This window comes from Pelecanus crispus, chromosome 12 (genome assembly GCF_030463565.1).
Source record: "Pelecanus crispus isolate bPelCri1 chromosome 12, bPelCri1.pri, whole genome shotgun sequence".
Classification (NCBI taxonomy): domain Eukaryota; kingdom Metazoa; phylum Chordata; class Aves; order Pelecaniformes; family Pelecanidae; genus Pelecanus; species Pelecanus crispus.
The window spans coordinates 18,783,717-18,810,458 of NC_134654.1; the positions used below are offsets into that span (position 1 = coordinate 18,783,717).

Sequence of the window (26,742 nt, forward strand, 5' to 3'; positions counted from 1 at the left end):
TCAGCAGGGAGCGGGGCCAATACCAGTGGAGGTGGGGGAAGGTACAGCCCTGCTCCCCCTTGGGTAGGCAAACAAGACACAGGAGTAAAGAAAGGCACCAATTCAGCACTTGGCTCCAAGCGTAGTTCAAAGGGCATTTAAAAAAGAAAAAGTCTACAAACAATTTAAACTGCCATAAAAATCAAACTGCAGCCAAAGCTGGAGCTCCAGGGCCAAAGCCTCCCTGACTGTTCGTATTTTGCTAGAACTGTCCTCACAAATACTGGCTGAACATTTAATTCAGCCTCTTCCCCTCGCTCCCACAGCCTTGCATAGGAAGAGAAGAGTGGGCAGGTTGGAGACAATTCCAGGAACATGTCGTTCTCTCCTCCTCATCCTGCCAGCAGCAACTCTGCACTGGAAAAAGTTCATGAAACACAACAGGAGAGGAGAGGTTAGGTACAGGGCTTACTGAAACGTCCCCTTAGATGTACTCAGGAGTTATCTCAGTGTGATTTTTAAAAGCCTACAAAACACTGGGTTGAGATCCCTGGAAGTGGAAGCAATGCCACAGGAGAGGGCTTGGGGCAGGCTGAAGACAAAGAGTGAATCATTTCCCCCCTCCACCAGCCTTGGTCCATTTCTCTAAAATCTCAAAGTAGGACGGGGGGGAACCTTGAACCACACAGAATAGGACACTGGGTTTGGTGGTTTGCTTACAGGAGGCTGCAAGGCAGCCAGGGTCAAAGCAGCAGATAGACAGGTGCTAAATTGGGTTTAGAGGTCTTTGCAGAAGTAGTCAGTCTCCTGGAGCCTCTTAGGATCATCTTAGCACAGCTAGAAGAAACTCCTCCAACAGGCCCACAGAATGAATCTTGCTGACAGAAGTCTACAGAAATACTTTCAGAGGGAAAAATCCAAAAGGTCCCACTTCAGGCCAATATTTTGGTACAACCCTGGGTTTTTTTACCCCGGTAAGTCCCACAGGACATCTCTGTCCCATCCATTTTAGAACTTCCTGCATCCACCTGAGACAACCATCCTCCGAGTTGCTCCAGACGCCCTCCTCAAGCCTCAGAAACAACACTTACATGACGGAGATATGAGGGATGAGGCAAAAAGAGTCACTAAGTGGAAACTTTCTATTTAAAGAACCTGATGGCCTAAAATAAAAGTTGGGGCCACAGAAAGCGCTCAAGAATAAATATGGGCAAGAGGTTAAAAATCCTTGGGAAGGTACCATTAAAGTGATGCATTGCAGGTCATGAGGAATGATGGGACTAAGCAAGGGGGAAGAGCTCCTGTACCTCCCATGGGACATGGCCCGCAAAAAGTGGCCCACCCTTATTAAAGTGCTTATTTTTCACAAGGTGGCCTGGGCCTGGCCCCCAGGACTTGCAGGCAGGCACAAACGTCCATCTCGCGCCAAGCTACCAGCCCGCACAATTAAAAGCTTCAAGCTAAATATGAAGGGGCAGCCTGCTCTTTGGAGCTGTTCCCAAAATAACCCCATAGGCATCAGAGAGAAGAACATTTAAGAGCCTTGCCTGGACACACGTCTAAAAATCTCCAAAAATAGCTCCTGCTTCCCCTTTGAAAAACACTGCGGTTCCCAATGCGTCACAGGAACTCTGTTTCTGCTCAGAGAAGCCACAAAATAAGTGAGCAGCCCAGAATTGATCTATGAGCACATCTGGACTAGCAGAGATCAGCATTACGGAGAAGAAAAAAAAAAATAGAGATTTTAAACAGCATGTGTCAAATCCAGGGACCTTTATTTCTCTGGAATGGAAAGAATTTGCCAGCCTGGACAAAAAATTGCAGGCGGTGATTGTACATTCTTTCAAATAAAAAAAAAGAACACACACACAAGAGTTTGGCTCCATAAATTTCTGTCATAAGAAACAACTTTGAATTGTACACCAAGCTTTTTACAAAGCATCAATGTTAAGATGTTTTACCGTGCTCTATCACATTCTTGGCCATTTATACAGAATATGCCATACCAAATGCTACATCAGCTTAAGACATTTTAAAAAATTAGTATTAAAAAGATACAAAGGCATGTTGGCTTTCATTTGGGTTTTTTATTAAGACATGGGAGTTTTCTTTGTTTGTTTTCCTAACGAAGTCACTAAAAAAATATAATAACTTAATTCGTAAGGACAAGATTGGTTAAAAACCCAGCCTTGCTTGCTTGGCAGCTTTCTGAGCTCGTACCTCTGTTGCTTCCATTAGTCTAACAGCATCGCAGGCTGCAGACGTCTCCTGTGGGGCCTCAGCCTGCACTCCAGATCTGTCCATGCTCTCAGTTACCTGTTTTGTTCAGAGTTTTCACCATGACCAGGAAGCATTCCTGGCCAAACGCTAAAAGCGATCTTCAGCCAAACAGGGGATTTCAATCGGGGCCAATTTCACATGGATTTAGCCCTTTGTCTTTTGCCTCTTTGTACATCCTTTGGAAGTCTTTAAAACGAGGGGCACAGCCTAACCTGGCCTCCCCAAAGTGCATGCGTCCCGTGAAAAGGAAGTCTCCATCTCCTGGTTTCACCCCACACTCCAGCAGGGTCTTTATTTGTCCTCGCCAGTTCCCACTCTCCCCCGTGAGCTGAAAGACTTTGCTCTTCTGCCTGTACAGTTTGTTGACACCGACGTGAATTACAGATTCTTGCTCTTCTGCCTGGTTCGTTACATCTTGAATAGAGCCTCTGATCACTGGAAACGGAAAAAGGATGTAAGGAAGAGCTACCCAAAACCCCTCTAGAAGAACCACCTCCAAACTCAGCCCCATGCAAGCAGGCTGCTCAAGGGGAACTCATTTCACTACAGCAGCCCCAGTTTTGATCCTTTGCTATTTTTAGAGTTAAGTTTCTATCAGTAACCTCCAGCATATATTTGTATTTGTTACAGTTTATGTTTGTAACCTGTCCAGCAAAGGGCACCCACATATTAAATTTAAACACAAAAATAACTACATCAGAAAAACAGCACCAATCACGATAAAGAGTTCTACAACAAGATACATGCTTAGAGCTCCCTGACAACATACTTTCTGTTCTTCAGCCACTACAGATACCAGCTAATATTAATTTCCCATTTAAAAAGGGAAGCACAAAGAATTATTGAAACTTTTGGTCTTTCATCAACAGTCCATTTTAGGGCAGGAAGTAAAGGTCTCTCCTAGATACACCCAAGTCTTTGAACGTCTACTTCCATGGTGGTTGCTGAGTCATTCCCTGTCCACCCTGGGGAAGTGCCAGCTGGGCACACGGTTTTGAGGTCCTTCACACCACGTCCTCCTCCCTCTCCCATGCATACAGCCCCTTTAGACAGCATTTACTGCTGGTGGAAGCTGCCAAGTGTAAGCAGGTGTCCATCAGTGTTCATGGATGTCACACTCAAGTGAGCCACCCAGGGGAGAAGGAGGGGGGCAAGCAACAACTCACCAAAATCACTAGTGCAGACAGCCAAGAGGACTTCTGTGTCACTGCATGGTCGGCAGGGAGCTGGAAAGAAAGGGTCAGAGTTAGCAAAGGACGAGAAGATAGTAAATAAATAAGCTGGTATTTAAATTAACCAAAAATGGGACACACGGACACATACACACGACATGGGGACAAGTGGTCCAAAGACCTGTCAGGCATCAATAACGTTACAAGAAACGGAGGCTAATCCTAGCCCCATGAGATTTTTTGTATTTAAGTAGGAATATGGATCTCTCTAACGCTCCTGCTGGGATATATTATCCGGCAAACACCCCACACACTCGCTGCACTTATGCAAAATATGTGTTGATACTGGGTGCATTTGCAGCGTGCTCTGCTGTAAATTCAAAGCTCTTGAAAAGGCTTTGAAGATCATGTGCCTTTTAAACTCTGATGGCAAAGCTTCTTTCTTACAATTTCCATCAAGTGTTGTTGGGCTATTTCACAAGCCATTTAGCCTATCACCACATCAAAGATCCAGGAGGTTAGAGAGTGGGGGAGGCAAAGAGGAGAGGAAAAAAAACCCAGCGCATGTGTTTGAGGGGTCGAGGCAAAGCGGAAACTGGAGCCCATAGCTGTTAGAGCTCAAGCAGCACAAAGACCATTTCCTGTACTGCTGGAAACATTTGGATATCTGCACTAATCTAATCAATGCAAGAATGTGGCTCCTCTTTGTACTCAGCCAGCTATTTCTGAGGAGAAGGTACTGTAGTTGCAGTACAGATGTTCCTATAATACCCTGTTGAGTTCAGGAATTTGCTTACTATCAGCCCAGCGATGCAAATTAAGTCTGTCCAGTGGCAGCCCAAGGATTAGAGCCCATGTCTTTCCCTTGGTGTCATCTTGAAGTGGCACTTACACATCAGTCAGAAAAATGAAAACCCATCAAGCGTGCTCCTCTGCCTGGATTAGTGCAGGCAAAAACTACAGCAAAGCAGGGCTCGTGCTGGAGAGGAGACGAAGCATTGGAGCTACAGCTTATTTCATCATGCAGTCCACCATCAAACCCCCAGCTGAAGCTACCCTACTTCTCCCCACCCCCAAAAAGTTTAGTTTTTGAGCCTCAACATCTGAAAACACTTAGTTACCAGATTCCCAAATAGTAACACCCTTCCTCTCACCCCCGCCCGCTTCCCAGAGAAGTTTATCCATTGCACTTAGAACTAAATTTAAACTAGTCTAAACAACACATAACTGGTGCCTACGACACTCAACTATTAGCCTTCCTCTGTTAGACAGCACAAGCCATTCTTTAACATAAGACATGGCAAACCTCTTTTTTTTTTTCCAAGGTCCCAGAAAGGCAGTGATCCAGAAAGAAGGATTATTGAACCAAATCCACCAGATTTGCTCCAGTCAGATGATTAATACACAGTGTAACATGCTGTTTAATAGGATTAAAGAGAATGCAAAATGCACATTTCTGGGCAGGGATATTTGAAGGAATAATTCAAGAAGGTTAAAAAGCTCCAAAAGAAGAGACAAGAAATAGGCAAAATAGTTTTGTTAAAGCATCTGGATCAATCAGGTGTTTCTATTTAGTCAAGTCTGAATGCCTCCAGGGCCCTTAGAAACAAGTCAACCTTTACTGCCCTTCTTTCCCCCACATTTCAGCTCTCTTTTTGGAAAAGTTTGGAAAACTGTTTAATATCATGAGAAATACAGAGCCAGCCAAAGCCTGGACATAACTGGAGTACTATAATAAATTCAGACTAAAGATATTTTAATTTTCAGACTCAAGAGATTTTGCTTAGTGGCTAGACCAAACATCTACGTTTCATCTGACAGAGAAAATTGTATTCGTCACATAACATCCTACTATGGAGTTGTTTCATTCATGGCACCTACCAAATTCATCCAGGGGAAATGCCTCTCTCTGCCCAAATCAGGACCTGAGTTAGATCAACCAAATGGAGGGAACCTGCAAACTTGCATGAATCCTACAGCATTTTCACATGGACAGAAGCTCTAAAACAAAGCACAGCTGACTGACATCCTCAAAATCCACAGCTGGATTTCAGACACTGGATTTCAGATATTTTGTTCTGCAAAGATCTAATAATAAAAAGGCATCTTGGCCTTTTTAAGTCTGAGTGAAAACAGCCTTGGTTTAGACCAGACATCTCTGTAGTTCGTCCAACCCCATCAGAAAATTGAAAAAACCAAAATGACTAAGCCATTTTTGTTCTCAAAAGGAGTGCAACACAAGCAACAGAATTAAAGATGAAAACCAAAGCACTTTAAAAGTGGTTCCTTCCATTTAAATAGACTGACACTATAATAAATCAAATGAACAAATCTCCATGTATACACAGAACCAAACCATTTTAATTGTGGACTCTAGGCAAAAGCCTGGATCCTTTTTAAATGCAAAAGGAAATTAAAAAGTGCCCAGCATTGCTCACAGTAGATCATTACTTAAAACCTACTTCAGATCCATGCTGACTCACAGCAGTTTGGTGGCATGCAAGCCTATTTAACAACCGTTTACCACCACCCATCACTGCAATACCAGACATATGAAGAAAAGAAATCCTTTTTTGTGGAACAACTCCCACATCTGCATTCACAGAGTATCAAATGTATCTTGCAAGTGGCAAAAACAAGGTATGCAAGCACAGATGGAAAGCGAATCGTGAAGGATTACTGCTGAGGTAAATGGACCATTAAAAAGTAAATAACACTCACTCACTACAACCAAAGCTTCATTCCTATAGTCTTATAAAAGAAACAAAATCCTTAGGAGGCGGCAATGCCTACACTTTCTTTTTAATCACAGCCATTAAGGAATCTGTGTGTTTAGGCCACAAGTTAGTGATTTTAGCTGCAGTTCAGCACTCATTCACTCTGGGATGGGGCGGCAGGTGTTTTCCTCCATCAGTAGGTCGAAACAACACATACACCCTCAGGCTAAAATGGCAAGCATCCTTATAACTAAAAAAAGAAAACCAAAAAAAGCACTTCACTCATGCACAGCAGGTGAAGATGTTCATTTTCTTTGGAAACAGGCCCAGTTACTAAACAAGACGGCTGTGTTTGCCGGATGCCCAACTCCCTGGGGATCTCTCGAAGGCTGCCCAGGTTCTCGCATCCAAAAGCAAGTCTATGAACTTGCAACAACAACAATATCAACGTCAGCTGCTCTAATTCCTTTAAACTCCATAAGCCAACGAGTCTTAATTCACACAGCAGCAGGGGAAGGGTGAAAAAAAAAAAAAAAAAAAAAAAAAAAAGAAGAGAGAAAAGCAACATTTTATTGAAGCCCTCTAAAGCCCAGATGCCTATAACTCAACTCCACCGCCGGTGGCATAAAGCCTGCATTGTGCATGTCGGCTGCCGACTCTCCTGGGAATGTCTTTGATGGATTTTGACAGTATACTGACCTGAAGTAACCTGAGGCAGCCCTCTCCCTCCACCCCCCCAGTCCAGTGCCTCCAAAGGCCTCTCTATTCACCTCCCCGCAGAGGGAGATGTAATTACATCATTCCTCACAAGCCAGCAGTCATGTCCCAGCTGCTTTGAGCGATTTGCCCTCTGAACCTGATGTTACCGAGGAGGATGTGGCGATACTAACAATAGACTGCACTTGTTGGCCAACAGCTTTGTCAAACACGTTGCTGGTCCTCTCCGCAGGGAGGCAGAAACACTCAGGAAGAGAGAGGGAAGGGCCCTGAGGAGATGCCATGAGCTCCAGAAGGTCCCCAGCTCAGCCAGCACCAGGGAGTTGAGATGCCTAGAAAGGATCTCCTCCAATACTGGGGATGGATTTAAGTGCACCTTTAGTGCTGCAATTTAGCATGAGTCTCTTCTGCCTCAAGAGCTGTGGGTCAGTGTTGTCGTCCTCTATCAGCACACACACACAACTCCAGAACTTTCTCCTTTGGTTTGCGACATTTGCACACAACCATTCTAGCCTCTGAAAATAGGAGATGGGGGTTATTTGAAGGGCCACCGTCATGGTTTAGGATGACAGCTCCCCACAGGACACATTCAAAGTGAGACGTGCTGGCTCTGGATGCAGGCATCACAGAAACCACATGAATGGGACTGATCTTCTTTTGAAACATTTGTGTTTCAACAGCCACCCATGGGTCTGACTGACCTTACCTTACCCCAAGACCAGCTTCCAACCCATAAGTAAGAAGCCTTCTCTGTCTGTCCTGAATTTTCTCAACACGCTCCACAACCTCACAGCTATCAAGAAGACTAGATCAACCAGGCTGCACGTCTCTACACACTGTCCCAAAGCCCCACTTACTGAGTCCAAAAGACCTTCTCCATTCACCCTACGTCCCTGGGTAGGCTCTGCTGAACATACATCAGTGCTCCAGCAGCACGCACAGGAAGAGAAACACCCTTTAAGCAGAAGTGAAAATGTTTAACACAAAGTAATTGCAGAAAACCACTTTACCAAGGAATACCCTTTGGTTTTATTAAGAAGCTTGTACACATGTGCAGTGTGGTAGAGGTGTGGATGGTGGGGGAGGGAAACATAGAGTTGGTTTATCTGCGCTTCCAGTTTCCGTGGCGTACATCACCCACAAGTTAGTATTTCTGAATAATCCTTTGAAGAGCACTCAAACCTTTTAAGTATCAAAAGCTACTGAGGAGGCCCAGGCAGGGTTAGACCATTATTTTCTGTTAGTTCGAGGTTTAAATCTTTTGATTAAAACAAGTAATCCTTCCTCTTGCATGCTCAGCAGAAGACATTCAAATGGGTCTTGTCACAGACCAGGCTGATTTAAGTTAAGCCAGCCCGTACTGCAGCACCTCAAGGCGTACCAGTGTGGGGCCACAGTAGACCCATCTCCCGGATGAAACCTCTCAGCCTGACATCAGCATTAGTTCATATGGAACAAAAAAAACCCACCCACACCCTTCAACTTCTTGCTGGCAGCTCTGTAATTGCAACCATACTGGAAAGGGCATCATAGGATGAGTCTCCTTCTTGGAAACACGGACTACACACTTCCGAGAGCAGATTATAAAAATAGAGATGTGGTTTCTCCAATGATGGTGCATTTCTCAGTCATTTTTCTGAGTCCTAAGCAGAAATGACTATGTCTCAACTGATTACTGGATCAGTGATTTAGCTGGGAGACAAGAGTTTAAGGGCAAACATCATATAAGCAAGTTTGCTCTGATCGTGCTTTAACTGATTAAAAAGTAGAATAAATCCTTGTAATTATTTCCTCCTAAGTTTGCCTAGGCTTCCTCTCTGAAGAGGCAACACTTCTGCCATGAAATGAACCTCACAGCTCACATACCAAACAAAAAGATCTGCTGCTTTGCAGTGGAAGTGGACAAGAATTTGACAACCATTCTGGTTTACCAGGCTTTGACTAGTCATCTCCTTTCTAGATACACCTTCAACTTTCCTCACCCCCTCAGAAAGCTCTCCCTGAGCAAGCCAAAATAATATTCAACCTCAAAACACTCACAACCCCCACACTGAATCACCATCTAAACTACATCAATGCATCTGCACGTTAGTGCATCTCAAATTTAAAAGGAACATGCTAGCTGGGAGCTCAGGCCAGCAGAGCTGCATCCAGCACACCTGCATTTAACATAATACCTGCAGCCACGCAGAGAGGGAAACGTGGCCAGATGACACAGAGCATCTCTGCAGCTGGGCTGGAAGTTACTGACACCCAGTCACAACACACAGAGGAGCTCTCTCATCACTCTTTTGTTTTACAAGGTTTTCCTGTCTTTGGATGGGATAGGATTACATGGCTTTCTGCAAGCACTGCACTTTTTCCAGCGTGTCAGTAGGAAAACACCAAGTCAGGGAGCAAACATGAGAGCTGGACTTGCACTACTCCCAGCTCCTTGGCTCAATAAGCCTCGGACACAGGATCTGAAGGGATTGTGCTTCTTCGATGAATAAAAGGTTAATGCTATGAGAAAGTTTAGTGCTCTTCTGAAAGCAGAAGAATTCATCCCCGTATTTGCTAGAAAGTTAATCTGAGCCCCTGTGCTGAGCAGAAAAGGCAGTTCAGAACAAGGATCATGAGCAAAGACACAAAAGTCAAAGACTCCCTTCTTCTACAGCCAAAACACAGCCAAGATTTGGTACAGGACAAGATGGTGATTCAGCAGCTGGACCAAAATCATGATGCTGCAATGGACATTCTCCCCTGACTTCTTTATGTGAAACAGGGATATTGGTAATTTTACCTTTTCAGAAAAGAAAGTGTCAACTCCAGTTCCTTGCCTTAGCTAGTTTCTAACATTCAGTTCGACTTGCACATATGTACAAGTTTCCAGAAGTAACTTGGAAAATATAGACCCTGGCCAAGAACCATTTAAACCTGCAAATAAGTTTAATGAAATGCAGACTTTCATATGCTGTGGCATGGATTGTGCCAAGAGAATTGAGTTAATACCACTTCCTTCCTGCAAAGAAAGAATAAAAAAAGCATATTGTAAACCTCACCATTAGAGATGTGATGACCTTTGTGTTCTGAGAAACGTTAAGACAAGATACCATAAACCAGAAATTTATCTTTTCACGGAAATGTCTTCCAAGAGGGTATTAAAGTCCTTAAGTACCAAAGAAGACTATTTATGTAAACACTGTGAGGAAGAGATTTGGTACTAGGCAAGCTCCATTTGCAACAGCTTTCAAAATGAAACTTGGCTCAGCAGCTACAGAGCACGTAAGGATCCTCTGGGATTGCAGAGTCAATGCCTTTTTGCTGTTCCAAGATGCAGCACCCATTCTAACAAATGAGCTGAAACGTCAGCTAGAAACACAAACAGCCATTTGTTTAAAAATTTTTTAAAAATGAATGAAAAAAACCCACAGAGCAGTTTTTATTCAAGCAGCATTAGACACTGTTAAACTCTACCTCCAGGCCCATGCACAAGTTGCATCAACCCAGGAGAAATCCTGAGAAGTGTCATATCTTCAAGACACTTCTTTCTGTCCCACCTCCTCTGGGCTGCTTATCGCTCCATCAGGAAAAAATAATGCCTGTCCCAAACACCATCTCCCTTCCTTCTGTGCCTCCCCTCCTGCCATACACAGCCAACAGGCACAGCTCAGTCTCCATTGCTACCCTGACCCTCTCCACGCTCTTGATCCCAGGGCAGCGTTCAAAGAGCAGCGCTGGGCTTTGGGCTCGCATGCTGCCATGGCAAAACCTCAGTTCTGGGGTGGGCAGCGACGTAATGGTAACAGGACCAGTGCCAACTCCCAGCTGAGCTCCCACACTTACACATTGCATCACCAGCACTATAAAAATCCTCAAGCCTGCAATGTATTGTGTCGAAAAAGCCCTACTCAGCAGATCAAATTTTCAGTTAAATTCCTTCTGTCTGAATTGCAGCAGAAAAGAGAGCCCAGCAAACAAGAAGTGTCTCTGCAACTGTACTAGCCCACATTCCTGTGCAAGCAGCATTTCTAATCATCTGCCATTTCTTTGCTTTCTCTCTCCCCCTTCCTAATTGCAATTAAAGAGAAAAGCAGGCAGCAAGGTAATTGCTGGGAATTTCTCCTCCCGTATGTGCACAAGACACCAATATAAAGCCATGAAAAATGCGTTTGTCTATCTCACAGAAAATACCTCTCTCCTTCCTCGAACCTACTGCTGCTGCCCAAGGGGGATTAGGAATGGGAAGCACTGGGCAGGCACAAGGATGGCCAAGTTGCTGGAAGTCAGAGGTGCCTCCGGACAGTTGAGGGACTCCTCCGGTCTCCTCCAACCTTGCAGATGGGGCAGGACCTCTCTCCTGGCTGCCCCATGAGAGCCTGCCAGCACAGGCAGCTGTAGCATCGTACCTCCACGCTGCCCATCCACCACCTGGCAGCACAGGACTAAAGCAAGTATTTCTACTGACTCAAAACCCACAAAGATTTATGGCTTGGCTCACCCCCTCCAAAAATTCACTCAGAAAATACTTCTTTTTCTTCCAAAGAAAATGTCATTCCAAAGCCTTGTAAAAGCACACACTAATCAGATCTAGGAAAACATAAAGTTATAAAGAATGTTTTGATGTCTTGTTTGGTTTTGTCTCTGATCGGTAACAAAACATTCAGCTGAGACGTCACGCAGTGCTTGCAAGGCAGAAAATGAAAATGTAAGGTATGTTTTACTCCCGTGCCCTGGGGAAGCTCTGCAGCCAGGCACATGGCTCTGGTGCTGGAGCTTCCCTCTGCCCCTGCCAGGGCTCTAGGAGAGGCTGGAGCCAGCACCCACTACCAGGCTGGGTACCTGCCAGGAGCACAAAGCCTTCCCTCCCTCCCCACCACCCTCCTCTTCAGTCCGGGCCATTAACACCTCCTATGGAGCAGGGGAATAGAAATAAGTAACAAGTGGCTGGTTAAAGTTAAACCCTGAGAGTGGAATAATGACAGATCAAAGATTAAGTGAGTCTTAAAAAAAAAAAAAGAATAAGAAAAAAAAAAAAGTAGCATACATGCACCCACATCCACACAGGTCCTTCTCCTTCCTGTTTCTAGAAATCAAATTCTTTTTGGTATGTGGGAGAGCTCTGAAAGAACAAGGCCAGTTTTCATTTTAAAGCCACATTTATCTGATCAGCCTATTCTTGAGGGGGACTAGTGGAAGGGCTACATCTCACACAGTGAGATGTTCAATGGTGTAACATTGTTCAGTTAATCCCCAAAAAGTTACTTAAGGTTTTCTATTTGTAACAGGAAAAGCTTTGAGATATATATACCTTTTCTTACTTAACAGCACACATTTCTTTGTCATATTAAGATCATTTGCCAGTTCCACAAAAGCCTGGACTTTTTCCTCTTTTTTTTGCCATCAATTTCTCACGTCTGCTTATACATAGATGAAGTTGATGTAAAGCTACTAACAGTTCTGTTGGGGCAGAGGTGCATCCTATGCAAACAGGAACGATCCTGGGGGAGTTAAGGCAATGGAAAGCCAGGCCAGGCTCCATGTGCATATCCCAGCACTAGTGATCACAAGTCTCCCAGCAGCAGGGCTTCGATCCAGAAAGGACGTGGGCAAACACCACAGTTTATGCCTGCTGCAGGAGTCAGTGCCCAAATCCCATATAGGGGTCAGAGCCGTGCAGAAAGATACCAGAGGAGGTACCCATACAACCGATACAAAAAAACCCCTTCCACAAATTTGAGCCGGCAGCAGAAGTTAATGCTGGATCAAAGCCGCGTGTCATACAGCAGCAACTTTTCTGACCCAGTATTAAGCCTCCCAAGGTCAGATTTAACATATTTGGGTCCAGGGTAGCTTCCAAGTATCCATGCAATATTACAGTGTATATTTTCTGGCTTCTACAGCAGATTAAGGCGGGAGAGATTTTCTGTCGTGCAAATCAAGGCCCTAACACAGGAAAAATTTGGCCCTTGTTTCAGTAAGTTTCTTATTCCTCCAGGAAGGTGGGGGGGCGGGAAGAGGAATGCGGTTCCTCCGCCCTCCCATCCCTTCTTTAACTACAGCCTCAGGAATTAGCAAACTAAACAGTTTTGCAGAGCAAGCACAGAGCATTATTAAAGACTGCCAAGCAACTCCGTTGGATTGCAAATCTGTTTGTGGGACTATCTTCCACAGTACGTAAAGGTCAGAGCAAATCAGAGCCCCAGCTGCCCGGACAATACACCTGACTGCTTATTGGTTTTGACTGCCCACTGAGTTGAGAAATAAGCTAACGGCATTTGTGGCCAGTCTAGCAAAAATAAGCTATTTTCTTACCCCCTCTCCCCTGCAGCTGTGTATTTATCATTGCAGCTCCATTGTCACCTCCTCTGCCCACTGCAAAACCAGCTACTGTCCTGGCAACGTCAAAGGACAAGCGAGGCCAGAGGAGACTGCTGGCAAACTCATTTTCTTGGGGGAAGAAGAGATTAAACCAGGGCATCCCTCCAATTTTGTTCTTTTTAGGTGAAGACTTCTCAGTTCAACATTTTTGACCTTTTTGAGGTTCAGATCCTGAAAACATCACCTCACCCTTGCTCAATTTAGGAACTCATAAGAATGTGTGTGTTCCCCAAGCACCAGACCTGTACTTTGAAATCATTTCACACAGGAAGAAACCCAAAAACTTTGCTCTCAAACACTCCTCCCCAGTCAACCATTCACTGCAAATCTGACCACGTTAGGCACATGAATAACTAGAGCAGGTTTCTAGCTCCTCAAAATTAATCCCACTCCAGGCTCTGCTATATGGCAGCCAGCCTGACCAATTTAGCTGTTGACCCATGACACCCAGTTCAGTGATATGCTCTCAAAAACTAGCTTAAAATGTGCTTTTTCAAATACATATAGGATTAGGGAATGCTGTTTACTCTTTCATAAAAAGTTACTTTGTGTCTAGTTTTGTATCATAGTTTACTATGGGAAAAGACATGAAAGTTACTACGAAGACCTTCCTGCAAGGAGGGTGAGCACACAAAAAACTATTCGTAAAATAACATATCCTAAAGCGGGAGTGTCAAAATGGTCCCTTATAAGGCCAATAATTGAAGTGTATTTTGAACAACTGCGTTAAAGGCTGTTTGCTGCTGGTTTTCACTTAAAACTTGCTGCTGACCTTTTAGAGAGAGAAAAAAGCATATAAAACAACAGCAAACCTTTAGCTGCACTGGTGAGCCTATCTTACATGCCACCCAGACAACACGTACTCAGACTCACAGAACAGATCCCTTGACTTTGCTTTGCTGCTCGTTATGCATTTCGCCAGCAAATCCTGGTGGGAGGAATGCGTTATCAATTCTGTTCTTCTGTGCAAATCAAACGAGACCACACTCAGGTTTGCTTTTTTCCCCTAACACAGCTTAACCCCAAGAGGTATGACAGTTTTATCCTGTGCAGGATAAAGGGGGAAAGACAAAGCAAGCCATTTTTCTCATCTCATGGAAGGTACTGGAATACCTGCAACGCTGCAGCACACAGCGGTGCTCCCACTCCTGCCATGTAGCGCGGTGCCAACATCTTGGATGGTCACAATGACTCAGGCAGAACCTGTGCTAAGCATAAAGGTCATGGGGACTTTCAATTTAAGTGTTCCAAGTGCCTCGTTCCATCATCTCTTCTGCTAATGGCGGCGATGGGCACAGCGGGGACCGACCGTGATTTTCGTATCGCGAATACCTTGGCAGAGAGCGGGCACGCCAACCACAGCTTCCTGCTCACCGGCCTCTGGGACAAAAAGCAAGAATGTTTCCGCTCTGGCAAGAAGTGAAAAAATACACCAGCGCATCTGCTGCTTCATGATACAAAGCTTAGCAGCGCATTCAGCCCTCAAGAAAAAAAAAAAAAAACCAAAAAAAACCTGGATATTTGGGAGCAATTAGAGGAAAGCATGAAATTAGGAGCCTACGAGCTGCGATGCCAACAGCACTCTGGGAGAATACATGCAGAGATATGGCAGATTGGTACCCCACCTCTGCCAAACCCAAACTGCATTAAAGATCAAAAGTTAAGAGGGGTGCTTCAAAAAGCCATTTGTTAGTAGAAACACTGGCATAGTGCAAATACTTATGAGCTTTCTTAATTTCCAATCTGTTTTCTCAGGCTAGTGAATTAACAGCATACAGGAAATAGCTTAATACTGTTCTTAATTAGTTAACTGGATTTATCCAGTTTTGCCTTGTTTTTCAGATACCCACTTGAGTGCTGTACCTCATATCTATTAATATTCTCAGCCAGGTACCCAGCATTAATAAAGAAAACGTATAAAAGAGTTACGAGAACCTGCACTAAGTCAGTAGATGCCATCAAGATAAAGGGACATTTTTGTTAAAGTTTGACTTTTTTACTACACAAAAGTTGGTGGGTAATGAAAAGGCTTTCAATTTACCTCCTGAGCTCTAAAAACCAAATTACAGACATCCTCATGAGTGTGCAATGGGAAAAGCAAACTACATGCCTTACATAAAGCTGGATCCAGACCTTGGATGCAACACTCTTGAAACAGACTTTAGGTAACAAAATAACGGGGTTTGGGGTTTTTTTTGGGGGGTGGGAAAGGGAGGAAGGATTGACCTTCCTCTCCAAAACGTTTGGTCAAACCTACAGATTCTTATTTCACATTAGTTGATGAGTAGCTGAAGAACTTAAAACCACAAATTACTATCATGGGACCTTCACACTTTTCATAGGAATTTAATCCAAGCAGCTTGCTGCGGTGCAAGGCAGACCTAGACCAGGCACACGGTCCACTATAGCCGAGAAGCTCATGTGGGTCATCACCTTCAGAAAACTTCTACGAACTATATGGCCAAACACTTTTGCCAAAGCCTCCATTTACTTGCCAGTGTAGGCAGTATAGCAGAGACCCACAGTATTTTCTTCCAGCACAAGCAGAAAAGATTAGAATCAACAGAATTCAACAACCTAAACAAGTTCTGCTGCTTCTCAAATGGCCTCAGGCCAAAATGTCACAGTGCCTCAGTTCTTCAGTTGGGCAAACACCAAGGCTTCAGAGCCTTACTGCAAGCATGAGCTGAAGTTAATGGACCATCAGTGTGGATGGGAATTATATAGTGCTCCAATCCAAAACCTAATCTGAAATCAAAAGCACTTTCAGTCACCCATCACTGTGGGTATCAAGAGGAGAACACACCCATCGAGATGTCTGAATTGTCAAGTTGACCCTTCTTGGGGACTACTCACATAAAATGGCATGCTTGCGTTCACTCCTCTTCCCAGCTTACGAAACTACAAACCCCCAGAAATACGCTTTTTTGCTGGTTACTATCACAGTAAAAACCATCCCACACCAAATTTCAGCAATCTGAATTAAAACCTATCAGTATACTACAAATACTTCCTACAGTTAGAGAAGCCTTAAGAGAACGTGATAAGGTAGACTCAGAGCCAAGAAAAGGGTTAAACCCCTAAAATCTGGAAAATTTTAAGACTGCACTGTGTCATTCAACCTCTCCAAGAAAAGGGAAAGACCAATTCAGAACCTGTGTATGTTTTCTACTGAATTATTTGCTAGACTCTGATTAAGTGGGAAAAAATGACTGTAAACTAATAAAACTTGAGGTTTTATAATTAAACCGCGGGCACCCTGCCAAGCATTGCTGATTTGTTGATGCACCCTGCAATGTCAGGACTCTGAGGACACAACAGGTCATTAAAGTATTAAACAGATGACTTATACTCTTTAATCAGAGCTGGGATGCCAGGTTAAGAAGAGAGAGTAAACTCAAGGGCAGAGTACAATAATTATCACCAGGAAACAAACACACCATTTAGCAAAGTCGAGAGAAGTTGTTAGCAAGTAGTTATTGCACAAGGAAAGGGCTGGATCACTGAGCCCCACACCTGGGTCTTTTATGATAGTCATCTCCCCAGCTCTGCAGTCGTCAGAAAATAATGCAACATTTGTGATTTTCGGTCCTTCGCCATCAGACGAAGCACTGCAGTGTTAAGCAAGACCAGGAAGTGCGCAAGCCTCCTCTGCCCAGCTCTGCCAGCACATCTCAACCCCCATCTGCAACAGCATCTCACGTCTTTGTCATCTTTCCACACGTACTGCCAGCTCTGCTGAACGCCGACAAACTGCAACTAAGAGAAGACCAAGCTCGTTTTTCCAGCATGCAACAGCCAAAACACTGTAAGCTGCGTTTGTGACCAAAGGACAGAACTATGCTTGGAGAGAAACGCAGAACCTTAAATCCAGTTTTCAGCTCCTTAAGGTCAGCACTTGCCTCTGGCTTGAGCCTCCTCTCGAATGAAGGAGCCACCAGTGATTTCAGTCAACTGATTGTAAACTTCCTCTCCAAATGAACAGCTCAGCAAAGGGCATTTATTTGGAGGTTTCACAGAAAAACTAGAAGCAGCGTCAGAAGAAAGGAGGTCCACGAACTGCAAAGAGCCCCAAATATATTGCTCTATAGAAGCCTCACAAGGCAGCTATTTGGCACTTTCCCCAGACATATAGATATTTATAGGAGAATAAAAGTGCTCGTCTGACTTAGTAGTAGAGAGAGTCATGTATGGCATTTTCATCGTGTTTTCACCCCCCGCCACCCCTCCCCAGAGTCCAAAAAAAGGCAAGAGAAATAATTTAAAATACAATAGAGATTCCTAGTTTGCCCTGAAGGCTCTGCTGATGAACTATTAAAAAGCTGCTTCTGTCCAAACAAGACACTTGGAGCGTGAAGCAGATAGCCTACCACATTGTTTTATAAGACAGCACTGAAATCCAACCAGTGTCTCTTACAGCTGAAAATACAGCAGTCACAGAAAAAGTGATTTAATATGCCTATCAAAGAGGGAGGCTGTAATTGGATTCAGTCCTCAGTTTGACTTCTGAAAGTCTCTGAAGACAACTCCCATCAGCTTTAAAAATCTCCAAGATTTTATGTGGATCGAAAAACACTTCGTTCTAAAAACACAGCAGTTTGTGCTGGCTTGTGATGTTAAGTAAGCCTGCGAGTCCTCTTGATTTTAGCAAAGCTCAGCAGAAACTGTGTCTGTGCAAACTAAAAACAGCAGTGATGAGCAGTATTTCTCACATATTATTTTACCTATATGCAAAAGCAATTTCAACTTTTTTGGCGGAAAAAAAAAGTATAGGACTTTTCTTGGTAAGTTCAAATGACTTATCGCTAGCCTGCCTGTGTCTCCATCCTCACAGTCTGTCAAAGAAAGAAGCACTGAATCTGGGAACATTCTCCAAATAACTCATTAAACAATGTATTTAATGTCCTCTGCAATGGAATTTTACTACATAGCTAACATTCTGCAGAGCATATTCATCTTTGTAGAAATGATCTTACTGGGAAAACAGCTCTGCAGCAGATACCCTATTTCTTTTGCAGCACTTGTAAAATGTAGAAGCAGAGAAGTCTGTTTAAAATGCAGAACCCTCGATATTAAGCTACAAGTTGCATACACGGCAAGAGTAAAGAAAGCAACTTAAATATTTGAGTATTTGTGTTTATAGTTTCTTTGTTTTAATGGCAAACACGCCATCTATCAGTTATTGGGATTACTGCATTAGCCCTCAGCCAACTACCATCCTGCTGAGTTAAGAACTGTTCATCTCAGTCCAACTAAGATCCATACCAAAAAAACCCCCACATCTGAATTGGTGTGCCAAAATCTAAACGCTAGCAGGGCGGTGAGTATGCACAGATATACAAACATATAAATCCAGAGTCCTGTTGCGGAAGGAAGCCAGGGGAGGGAAGGGGATGGGACTCAAGTTCTGCAATCACTTATCCCAAAAAAGGATGAAGGATGCAATGCCTAGAAGATACAGCTGCAGTTTAATTTGACACATCACCACTTATCAAGTAGCATCTCAGGCAAAGCATATGGCATCACTACCGCAGAACCTAGACAGCCTACGTACGGCATCTTAGGCTTACTTTACATCAGGTTTTACCCTGGGCTGAGTCATCCCAAGGGTGCTGTGAGGACTCTTCTCCCCTGCTGCCAGGCTGCCTTCACTCTCTACCATTTCAAAAGCGAAATCTGGTTGCCACCATGGCCTCCCCACTTAAAATACCTAACCCTTGAAAACTCCCTAGTCATTTGGGCAAACTACCCTAGATCTGCTATTCCTCAGGCTATTCTGGAAATACTTCCTCCTTGGTTTTGGGATAAAAGCTAGAGGCAATTCTGAATGGAGGAGAGGCATGAACAAGATACCGCCTATCTACAGAGAATTTCCCCTTCCCCCTTCCTTCCTTCCTTTCCCCTCCCCTCCCCCCCATCATCCTCCACAAATGCTAGTTATTCTTCTTCTCAAACTGTCTAATCGATTAGCATAATTAGGTTACACCTAGAGCTATTGTTCCCAAATGGTATTTAGCTTGCTATTTAGTATCAGACTTTACAGGCTTGTAAGCTTTTTCAGTTTGTCCACTCCCCCCTCCTACAAGCTCTTCTTCATTGGCATAAAACTCCTCCCTACAAAACTTGCTTTTCACAATGGTTGAGAGAGAAGACAACACCGGCACTGTAAAAGTATTGTCATGGTGTTGAAGAGCTCTGCCATGGCACAGTAACGCTCAAGAGAGTGTAATAAGCAGAGCTGAGGAAGGAACACACCATTTTCCTTGTTTTTTTTTTTTAAAAAAAAAAAAAAAAAGCAATAATTAGGTCAGCAAGTAGCAGCAGTTGCAGAGGGAAAAAAAACCACCACCGAAAAGGAGTTCCTCCTTGTTTAAATGTTTATTATTCAAAACATGCAGCGGGGTCTTAAAAACCAAGTAAAAAAGTAGTTAGAAAACTGTTACAGCAAGGCTCGGAAGCCCAGTTCACACCGGAGTTCACTGTAGGGTAAAGCCAGCTCCTGTGATTCACCCCATGCCTGCAAGGGGAGAATCGTTCACAATGTAGCCCTTAACAAATCATTTGGAATTCAGCCTATGCTACCAGCTTCCAAAAAACAACAACAAAAAACAGAAAAAAATCAATTCTTCCGCAATAGCCTGTTTATAAAACATGTCCTTAAAAGCACATGAAATTCAGACCCAACCACTTTCCCACTCACTCACTCTGCCATCTGTTATGCATCCAATACTGTACGTGAAAATATGACCAATATCCCAGAACTCACCAGAAACTGTGTGCAAATCAGATGCTATCCCCTTGTTCATCAGTTCATACTGGAAGCCTGTAATCTTCCTGCTAATGTCCTGCTGAGGAGTGGCCTCAATAAACAGACCCCCCTGATCATAGCCAAAGCAATATACTTTACTGGGTCTGCGATCTCCATCTCGGACCAAGAGTTTCAGTTCTCCAGTTTTTTCCAAATAAATATTTGCTCCTGCAGAGTCCTTGAAGGGCTTTATGCAAACAGTCAAATGTTTGTAAGAGGCAGGTGAAGTGTTGGGTCGCAGGTTGACTATGAGTGCTCCCGTGGGATACATCCACTCTATTGACCCTTCAGAACAGCGGAGGTAGACCTGTTCAACATCCTTCTTGTGAGACTCGTGAGTTAAGCCACTGGGGGAAGAAAGAAAGGGAAAGTTAGAGAAATGACAGAGCTAGTAACACGACTGTCATAACCTCAAACCTTCAAAGACCCACATCAACAAATGCAGGAAATCTATGACAGTATTGAGCATTGGCCCATCCAGCTCAGCAGCAGTCAGAAGTGCTTGTCTCTTGCAAGACTGCAACCTTAATATCATGGGACAATTAAATCATCTCCCAAAAGAAAAAGTCAAACCACTAGTAATTGACTTCAAAATTAAATAGGATATAAGCACATGATCAAAAGCAATTAAATTACTACAGCCTCAGTTACTGCCCATCAGCTGAGCTGTGGCAAATGACTTGGCGCATACTAAGTAAAACATGTATGCTTGAACTCCCTTCCTGGTGGCTTAAACCAGCACGTTCTCTAGCCTCGCAGATCGGACTCCACCTTTTGCCAAGTACTTTGTTCCCCTTCCAAGTCTATATTCCCAATGGATCTGAAACTGGGAAGGATGCCAAGCTCACCCTGTGAACTGGAGCAAAGGGATGCTCTGGGTGCTAGTGATACCCTCTGCCCCAGCTGGGCAGCCCCAATCTCCAAACTGGGAGGTAGGGAGAGAAGACACTGCACTGTCCAGTCATAGCTGGGGAAGCATTGAACTATGCTGCTTTCTTCAGTATGTGTACCGTGTTCCTCCGCTTCTCCCCAATATGAGGTTTAAGCTTAGCTTATGACTTTAGTGCCCAGCTCCGATGGGCTATGAACAGACACACAGCTACGGGTGTTCAGCAAAAAAGAAAACATGTGGCCTATCACTGGGGCACAGGGCCACCGCTGGTCCTGTGTCGTTACCCAGCACCATGGCAAAAAATTAACACCCCAGCAGCCATTTCAAGAGCTGGTGATCACAGAGATGGGACGGGAGAGCAACGCGGGGATCCCAGGGCTGCCTGTGGAGGGGGGGGAGAGCAAAGGAGAGCAAACTGCCATGCTTATGCAGGATGACTAGTAAATCTCCAGGACTTGCTTGCCCACAGCCTACACTGAGGACACTTCTAAACAACTCTTGCTGCCTGTCACTGTTGCTGGACCAACCCCACAGGTTCTTTACCCAGAGTGACTCAAAGCACTAATATCACCCTGCATGCTGTTGGCACTCCAGTCAAAAGAAAAAGTTGTGGGAAGCCTGGTTTATTGGTTACAGTATTTGGGCCACTAGGCAAAAATCCTTTGGTCCCACTCCCTGTCCTGTCACAAATCTATTATGCGAGTATGAGCAAATCACTTCACCACCAAGCTCGTTTCTCCTCCTACGCTTTGCGTACCTAGTTCCCAAATATAAGCATCTTTTATTCTGTGCCTGTAGAGCACCACCCAAAATGAGACCCTTCAACGCAGCTCATGAGTCTGCTTTGCAATACTTTGGAGAAGCTTCACAACATTCCCACTTGCAGGCAGATGAACCAAGACAGGGGAAAAAAAATTTTAAAAGGATTAAATGACTTCTCTGAGGTTACACAGGAAGTCTGTGGCAAAGAACATGTTTTAGTATAGTGCAAGTAATGACATCAAGCTCTGGTTTCTCAATAGAAACCTCCAAATATACAGTTCCCCATCCCAAAGATATATTCAAGTGGTGAACAGGGTTTAAAATCAAGTCAGCATTTAGAAAGTAATAAGAAGCCATGTGTAAAAGAAGGGGAAAAAAACCCACATGGTTTGCATTTACTGTTGACGTGACTCATTATTGTGAGTGTCAGTGTGACCCACTGGATAGAGGTTGCACGAGGAAGCTCAGGGAAAAAAAAAAAGTCATATTTAATAACAATAGTGCCTGCAAACATGTGCTTTTGAAAAACCTTGAAAGCCACATGAAGAACGCAGATGAGGAGAAAAGAGGGGCAAGTTTTCGACCTTTAGCCTCTTGCCCTCAAATTCAGTAGTACTTAACACATTCAGGAAACTTAACTTGCAATGGGATATTTCAAGTTGACTGTAAATCCACATCTGGTCCACAAAATCAGTTTTCACCACAGCATGCACATGATGCCACTCAACAGAAAACACAGAGGTCTGTTTATGTGCAAGCAGTGAATAAGTAAAATTAAAGAGTGTAAAGCTTATCCCTCAGCAAAGGGGCAAAAAACTACCCTCACACATCACTTGTTCCTACTCAAGACATCAAAACAAGCTGCAGAGGTTTTGCAGGACTTATACTGGCAAATTCCACCCTGAAGCCTGAGTGCTTAAACAGAAGGAAGATACCAGGGGCAGAACTCTGAACTCATGCAGTGAAACTGCTGTTGCAAGTGATCCCAACAGCACTGAGGCAGTGAATATCTGCCAGAGAAAAAAGCCTTAATATTCACTTTGTTCAAACAAAAAACAGGGTGGACTCTGAAATTATCTTCTGAAAGCCAATTATATCCCACAGGCAAGAGTGATGCCATTAGACAGATAGACCAAGCACAAGTACCTGTACGCATTAAGCCTTATAATAAAGGATGACTCAAAAGTTAATAGATGCTCACATTACTTAACAGCAACCACCATCATCCAGTAAAACCTGTCGCTTTGCTTTCTGTCAAAATGACATGTCACCACATTGAGAGATTGTTTAACGTCATGTTTACTTCTCACTAGCCTGTCACCAGACACACCACATCCACAAAACAATGGAGGTTCAGGAGCCTTTTTTTTTTTCCCCCACAAGCTCATTTGAGTTTTATTTCTGGTTTTTTTTGTTTGTTTGGGGTTTTTTTTAAGTATACAGCAAGGAGATAGGGCAGCTGTTTCATGGTTACAGTGATGGATGACCCATCCGTCCTCCCTTTCAAATCTGTGCTGTTTATTGAGACTTACTTCTACAACAAGTACTGCTTCCTCATACCAATCCATGAGGACATCCTGAATCACTGCATTTGTCTCCTCACTCTTCTCCCTTTCTGGTTTCAGCCATTCGCCTTTGTCTGCCCTGAAAGATCTATTGCGGTATGGGTGCAGTAGGCTGTTAGGCAGTCACATGCAACAGGTGGTATTTAAAGAAAAGGAGAGCAGGAGGCATATTCACACTATCAACCTTAGCTATTTACTTTATTTATTCTATTACAGATGCTCTGAAGAGCCCTAGAAGTACCCATGTCCTCCCAGCACACCTGAGTGAACACAGGGAACTTTCGCTCCTAATTTGGGGTATCTAATTAAAGATGACAAGCTAAAGAGGATTGAGACTTCCCTAGAGCACCCACTGGTGCAGAGGGCAAGATCGATGGATGTAAGCAGCCACATCAGAGCTGAATTCTCACTCCTATAACCAAAACCACCAGACTAGCATATTCTCAGCATGTCACTGAAGCACTTTTGCCCAAAGCATCGAGAGGTCACTGCAGTACCAAAACCTGAAGTTACAGCAAGAGTAACAACCAGACACACACCATAGCGAAGTTTCTGCTTTATTCTGGACAAAGCTTTCCTGGAAGCTCTCTGCCAAGCTATATATTAAGATGCTGCTATGGCCTACTGAGTGTACTTAAATTGCAGGTGTCAAGCTGTGCATTGCATCAGATTTCCCTGGGAGCATGAGGGATACCCAGTGAAGTTCTTCATACTGCTCAGCGATATAAGCTCGTCACTTCTCCACAAGCTAATGGGGAAAAAAAATTCATATCCAGAATATTCTACGTCTAAGTTCATTGCTTTTAATATAGACATGTATATAAAGGTGAGAAAACACCTTCAGGTTTACTGTAGGAGAGGACTAGACCCTCAGATCTGCCAGCACGAGACAACCTAGAACTTCACTGCGGGAAGAAAGACTAGAATTTGGCATTCAATTTCGTAGATTTTTCAAACAGTTAAGGTAAAATACATCACATGACTGTAAAACATTATATTCCACATTAAAAAAAATCCTTTCTGACCCATATAGCCATTAGTATCCACACTGAAATATTTAATTAGATGGTATTTACTGGTACATCAAATTACCTTTCTTTCCTTCTTAACTGCTAGTCTTTTAGGACAAAGCAGATTATATTTAATGGCCTTAGGACTGCTGGCATTTTTGATGACACCTGTTTGCTACCAGCAAGGTAGTCAAGTCGGCTGGGTTTACTTTATCCCCTCCCAAGACTCCTGTCCACCTGGACTCCGGGACCCTCTCACACAAGCGAAACCACCCAGACTGAACTGTGTGTACAAGGCGGCAGCTCTCCCTCCCCTGTGCCTCCAACAGCATCATCATGGAGCTGTCACCACTTTGACTCACCAGAGCAACAACAGGCAAGTGAGTCCAAGCTTCCACCACCAGTTCACCCCAAACTCAGTTACAGGAAATGATATTTCACACACACACACACCCCCCAGGCATCGCCCCCTTAGTTGATATTCAAGGCATTGCTTATTCCAGCCCTGCTCAGGTGACGTGGGTGGTCACTGCTCGCTCTAAGAAAACAGGACAAAAATAGGAACCAAACAGGACAAGATTACAAGGGTTTGTCATCATTCTTTTAAAAAACACACTGCGGTACCATGTGGTAAGGTCCAGGTAAGTACATGCAGCTAGGATGCTTAGGGATGAAAGCAGGAACAGCTTTGGAGGGGGGAGGTTGGTAAAGCAAAATGATACAGTCAGAAGTTTGCCACAGAACTAATAGGTTTGGTCCCTATCAAACAGACTCGACTTCAAGTGGCTTCACTAGGATTAACTATGCATCAATTGTCAGGAGTCAAAAAAACTTCAGAAAAAAGTAAATACCAAGCATCTACATGCTTCAGACAGTAAAAGATAAGAAATCATGTTGAAAGTCTCTTCTGCCGCTTTGAATTCCCCCTCCAAAATACCCTCCTGATACAAGCTAGCCAAACTTTTATTTTAAAGAAAGTCAGATTTGAGCAGAATATTAGAGTCCTTCACTCTCCACGTACAGAAAGCCTGACCCAGCAACGCTTGCTTGTTAGCAGAGTGGCTCTGTAAAACCATGAAGAGTGGAGGAGGTCACAGACCCAACCACACGCGTTAAACTTATTACAAGCAATTAAAGGAAAGATAATTTGGGAGATAAACACTTGAGAACTAGAGAGCTTTCACAGCCAGCGCGATGAGAATAAATCAGGAGGGAGGCCGCCGTGCCAGCCCTGCTCCCGGTGCTCACCGCCGGCTCCGGAGCGCGGGGAGCGGCCCCCGGGGCTGCGCTGCGGCCGGGACGCGAGCGGGGCGGCCGGGCCGGGCAGGGCGCCGAGGCCGGGGCCGCCCTCGCCGCGGCGGCAGCGCTCCGCAGGTGCGCCGCATCCCGGGGCCGGTCCCAGCGGGCCGCGGCGGCGGGAGAAGCCGGGGGAGATACCCGGGGGAGATACCCGGGGCTGCCCCGAGCGCGGCGCGGCGCGGCCGGAGCCTGCCCGGCCCCGCCGAGTCCCCGGGCGCGGCCGCCTCCGCGGAGCGCGGGGGGCCGCGGGGAAGATGGTCGCGGGGAGAAACTTCTCCGTGGCGGACGTGGCACCGCCCTCCCCCTCCTCCTCCTCCTCCTCCCCCCAGCCCACCCAGCCGCGCCGCCGGGCAGGGGGAGCCCAGCCTGCCCTGGCCCCTCCATCCCTCCCCGGCTCCGGCGGCCGCTGCCCCGCGGGGGCGGGAGGCAGAGCGGCCCCGCGCCCCGGCTCCGCGCCCCGGCTCGCCCCCGCCGCCCTTCCCCGAGCCGCGGCCGGGCAGCGCAGCGCCCTGCGCCGCTCCGCAGCGGGAGGGCTCTCCCTTTTGTTTTCGGCACCAAGTTCTCCCCGCGACAGGGCGGGGAGGGACGTGGCAGCGCCCGCTCCCCCCGTCCCCAGCCCGGCGGGGTCTCGCCTCACCTCCCCTTCCAGTTGCACAGGTCGCTGGAGTACTGAGCCGCGGCGCCGCCGCCCAGCAGCAGCCGCAGCCCCAGGAGCAGCGGCAGGAGCCCGGCGGCCGGGGCGCCCCGCATGGTCCCCCCCGGCCCGGTGCGAAGGCGGTGCAGGCGGCGCGGAGCGATGCGCGCAGCGCCCGGGGGCTCGCCTACATGGTGGGGGAGCGCAGCAGGGCGGAGCCGCTACCCCATGCCCGGCTCCGAGCTGCGCCGCTCCGGCTCTGCCTCTGAAGTTTGCACCAGCTCGCTGCGGGCTCCCAGCTGAGGGGCGGGGAGCGGCCCTGCCTCCCCGAGCCGCCCGCAAAGAGCCGGGCTCCTCCTTCCCCCGCTCCCGCCGCCGGGGGGGCCGGCACTTGCTGCGCGAGCAAAACGCGGCGCCGGATCGGGAGCCGCCGCTGCCCCGCGGGCACGGCCCGGCCCGGCCCCGCCGCTGCCTGCCCGGCCCCCGGCAGGTGCCCGGGCCTGGGCCGTGAGCCCGCCGGCCGCCCGCTGCCGCCCTGCCCCGGGCC

General features: G+C 45.6%; 1 protein-coding gene across 1 annotated transcript; it reads right to left on the bottom strand.

Moving 5' to 3' along the window:
* Positions 1 to 2,209: 2,209 nt before the first annotated feature.
* Positions 2,210 to 26,311, bottom strand: METRNL (meteorin like, glial cell differentiation regulator). Its single transcript, XM_075720017.1, has 4 exons — positions 26,199 to 26,311; positions 19,992 to 20,380; positions 3,426 to 3,485; positions 2,210 to 2,694 (listed from the first exon to the last, which is right to left on the bottom strand). The coding sequence occupies exons 1-4, from the start codon at positions 26,309 to 26,311 to the stop codon at positions 2,378 to 2,380; spliced, it is 879 nt and encodes a 292-aa protein (XP_075576132.1). The 3' UTR covers positions 2,210 to 2,377.
* Positions 26,312 to 26,742: the final 431 nt, after the last annotated feature.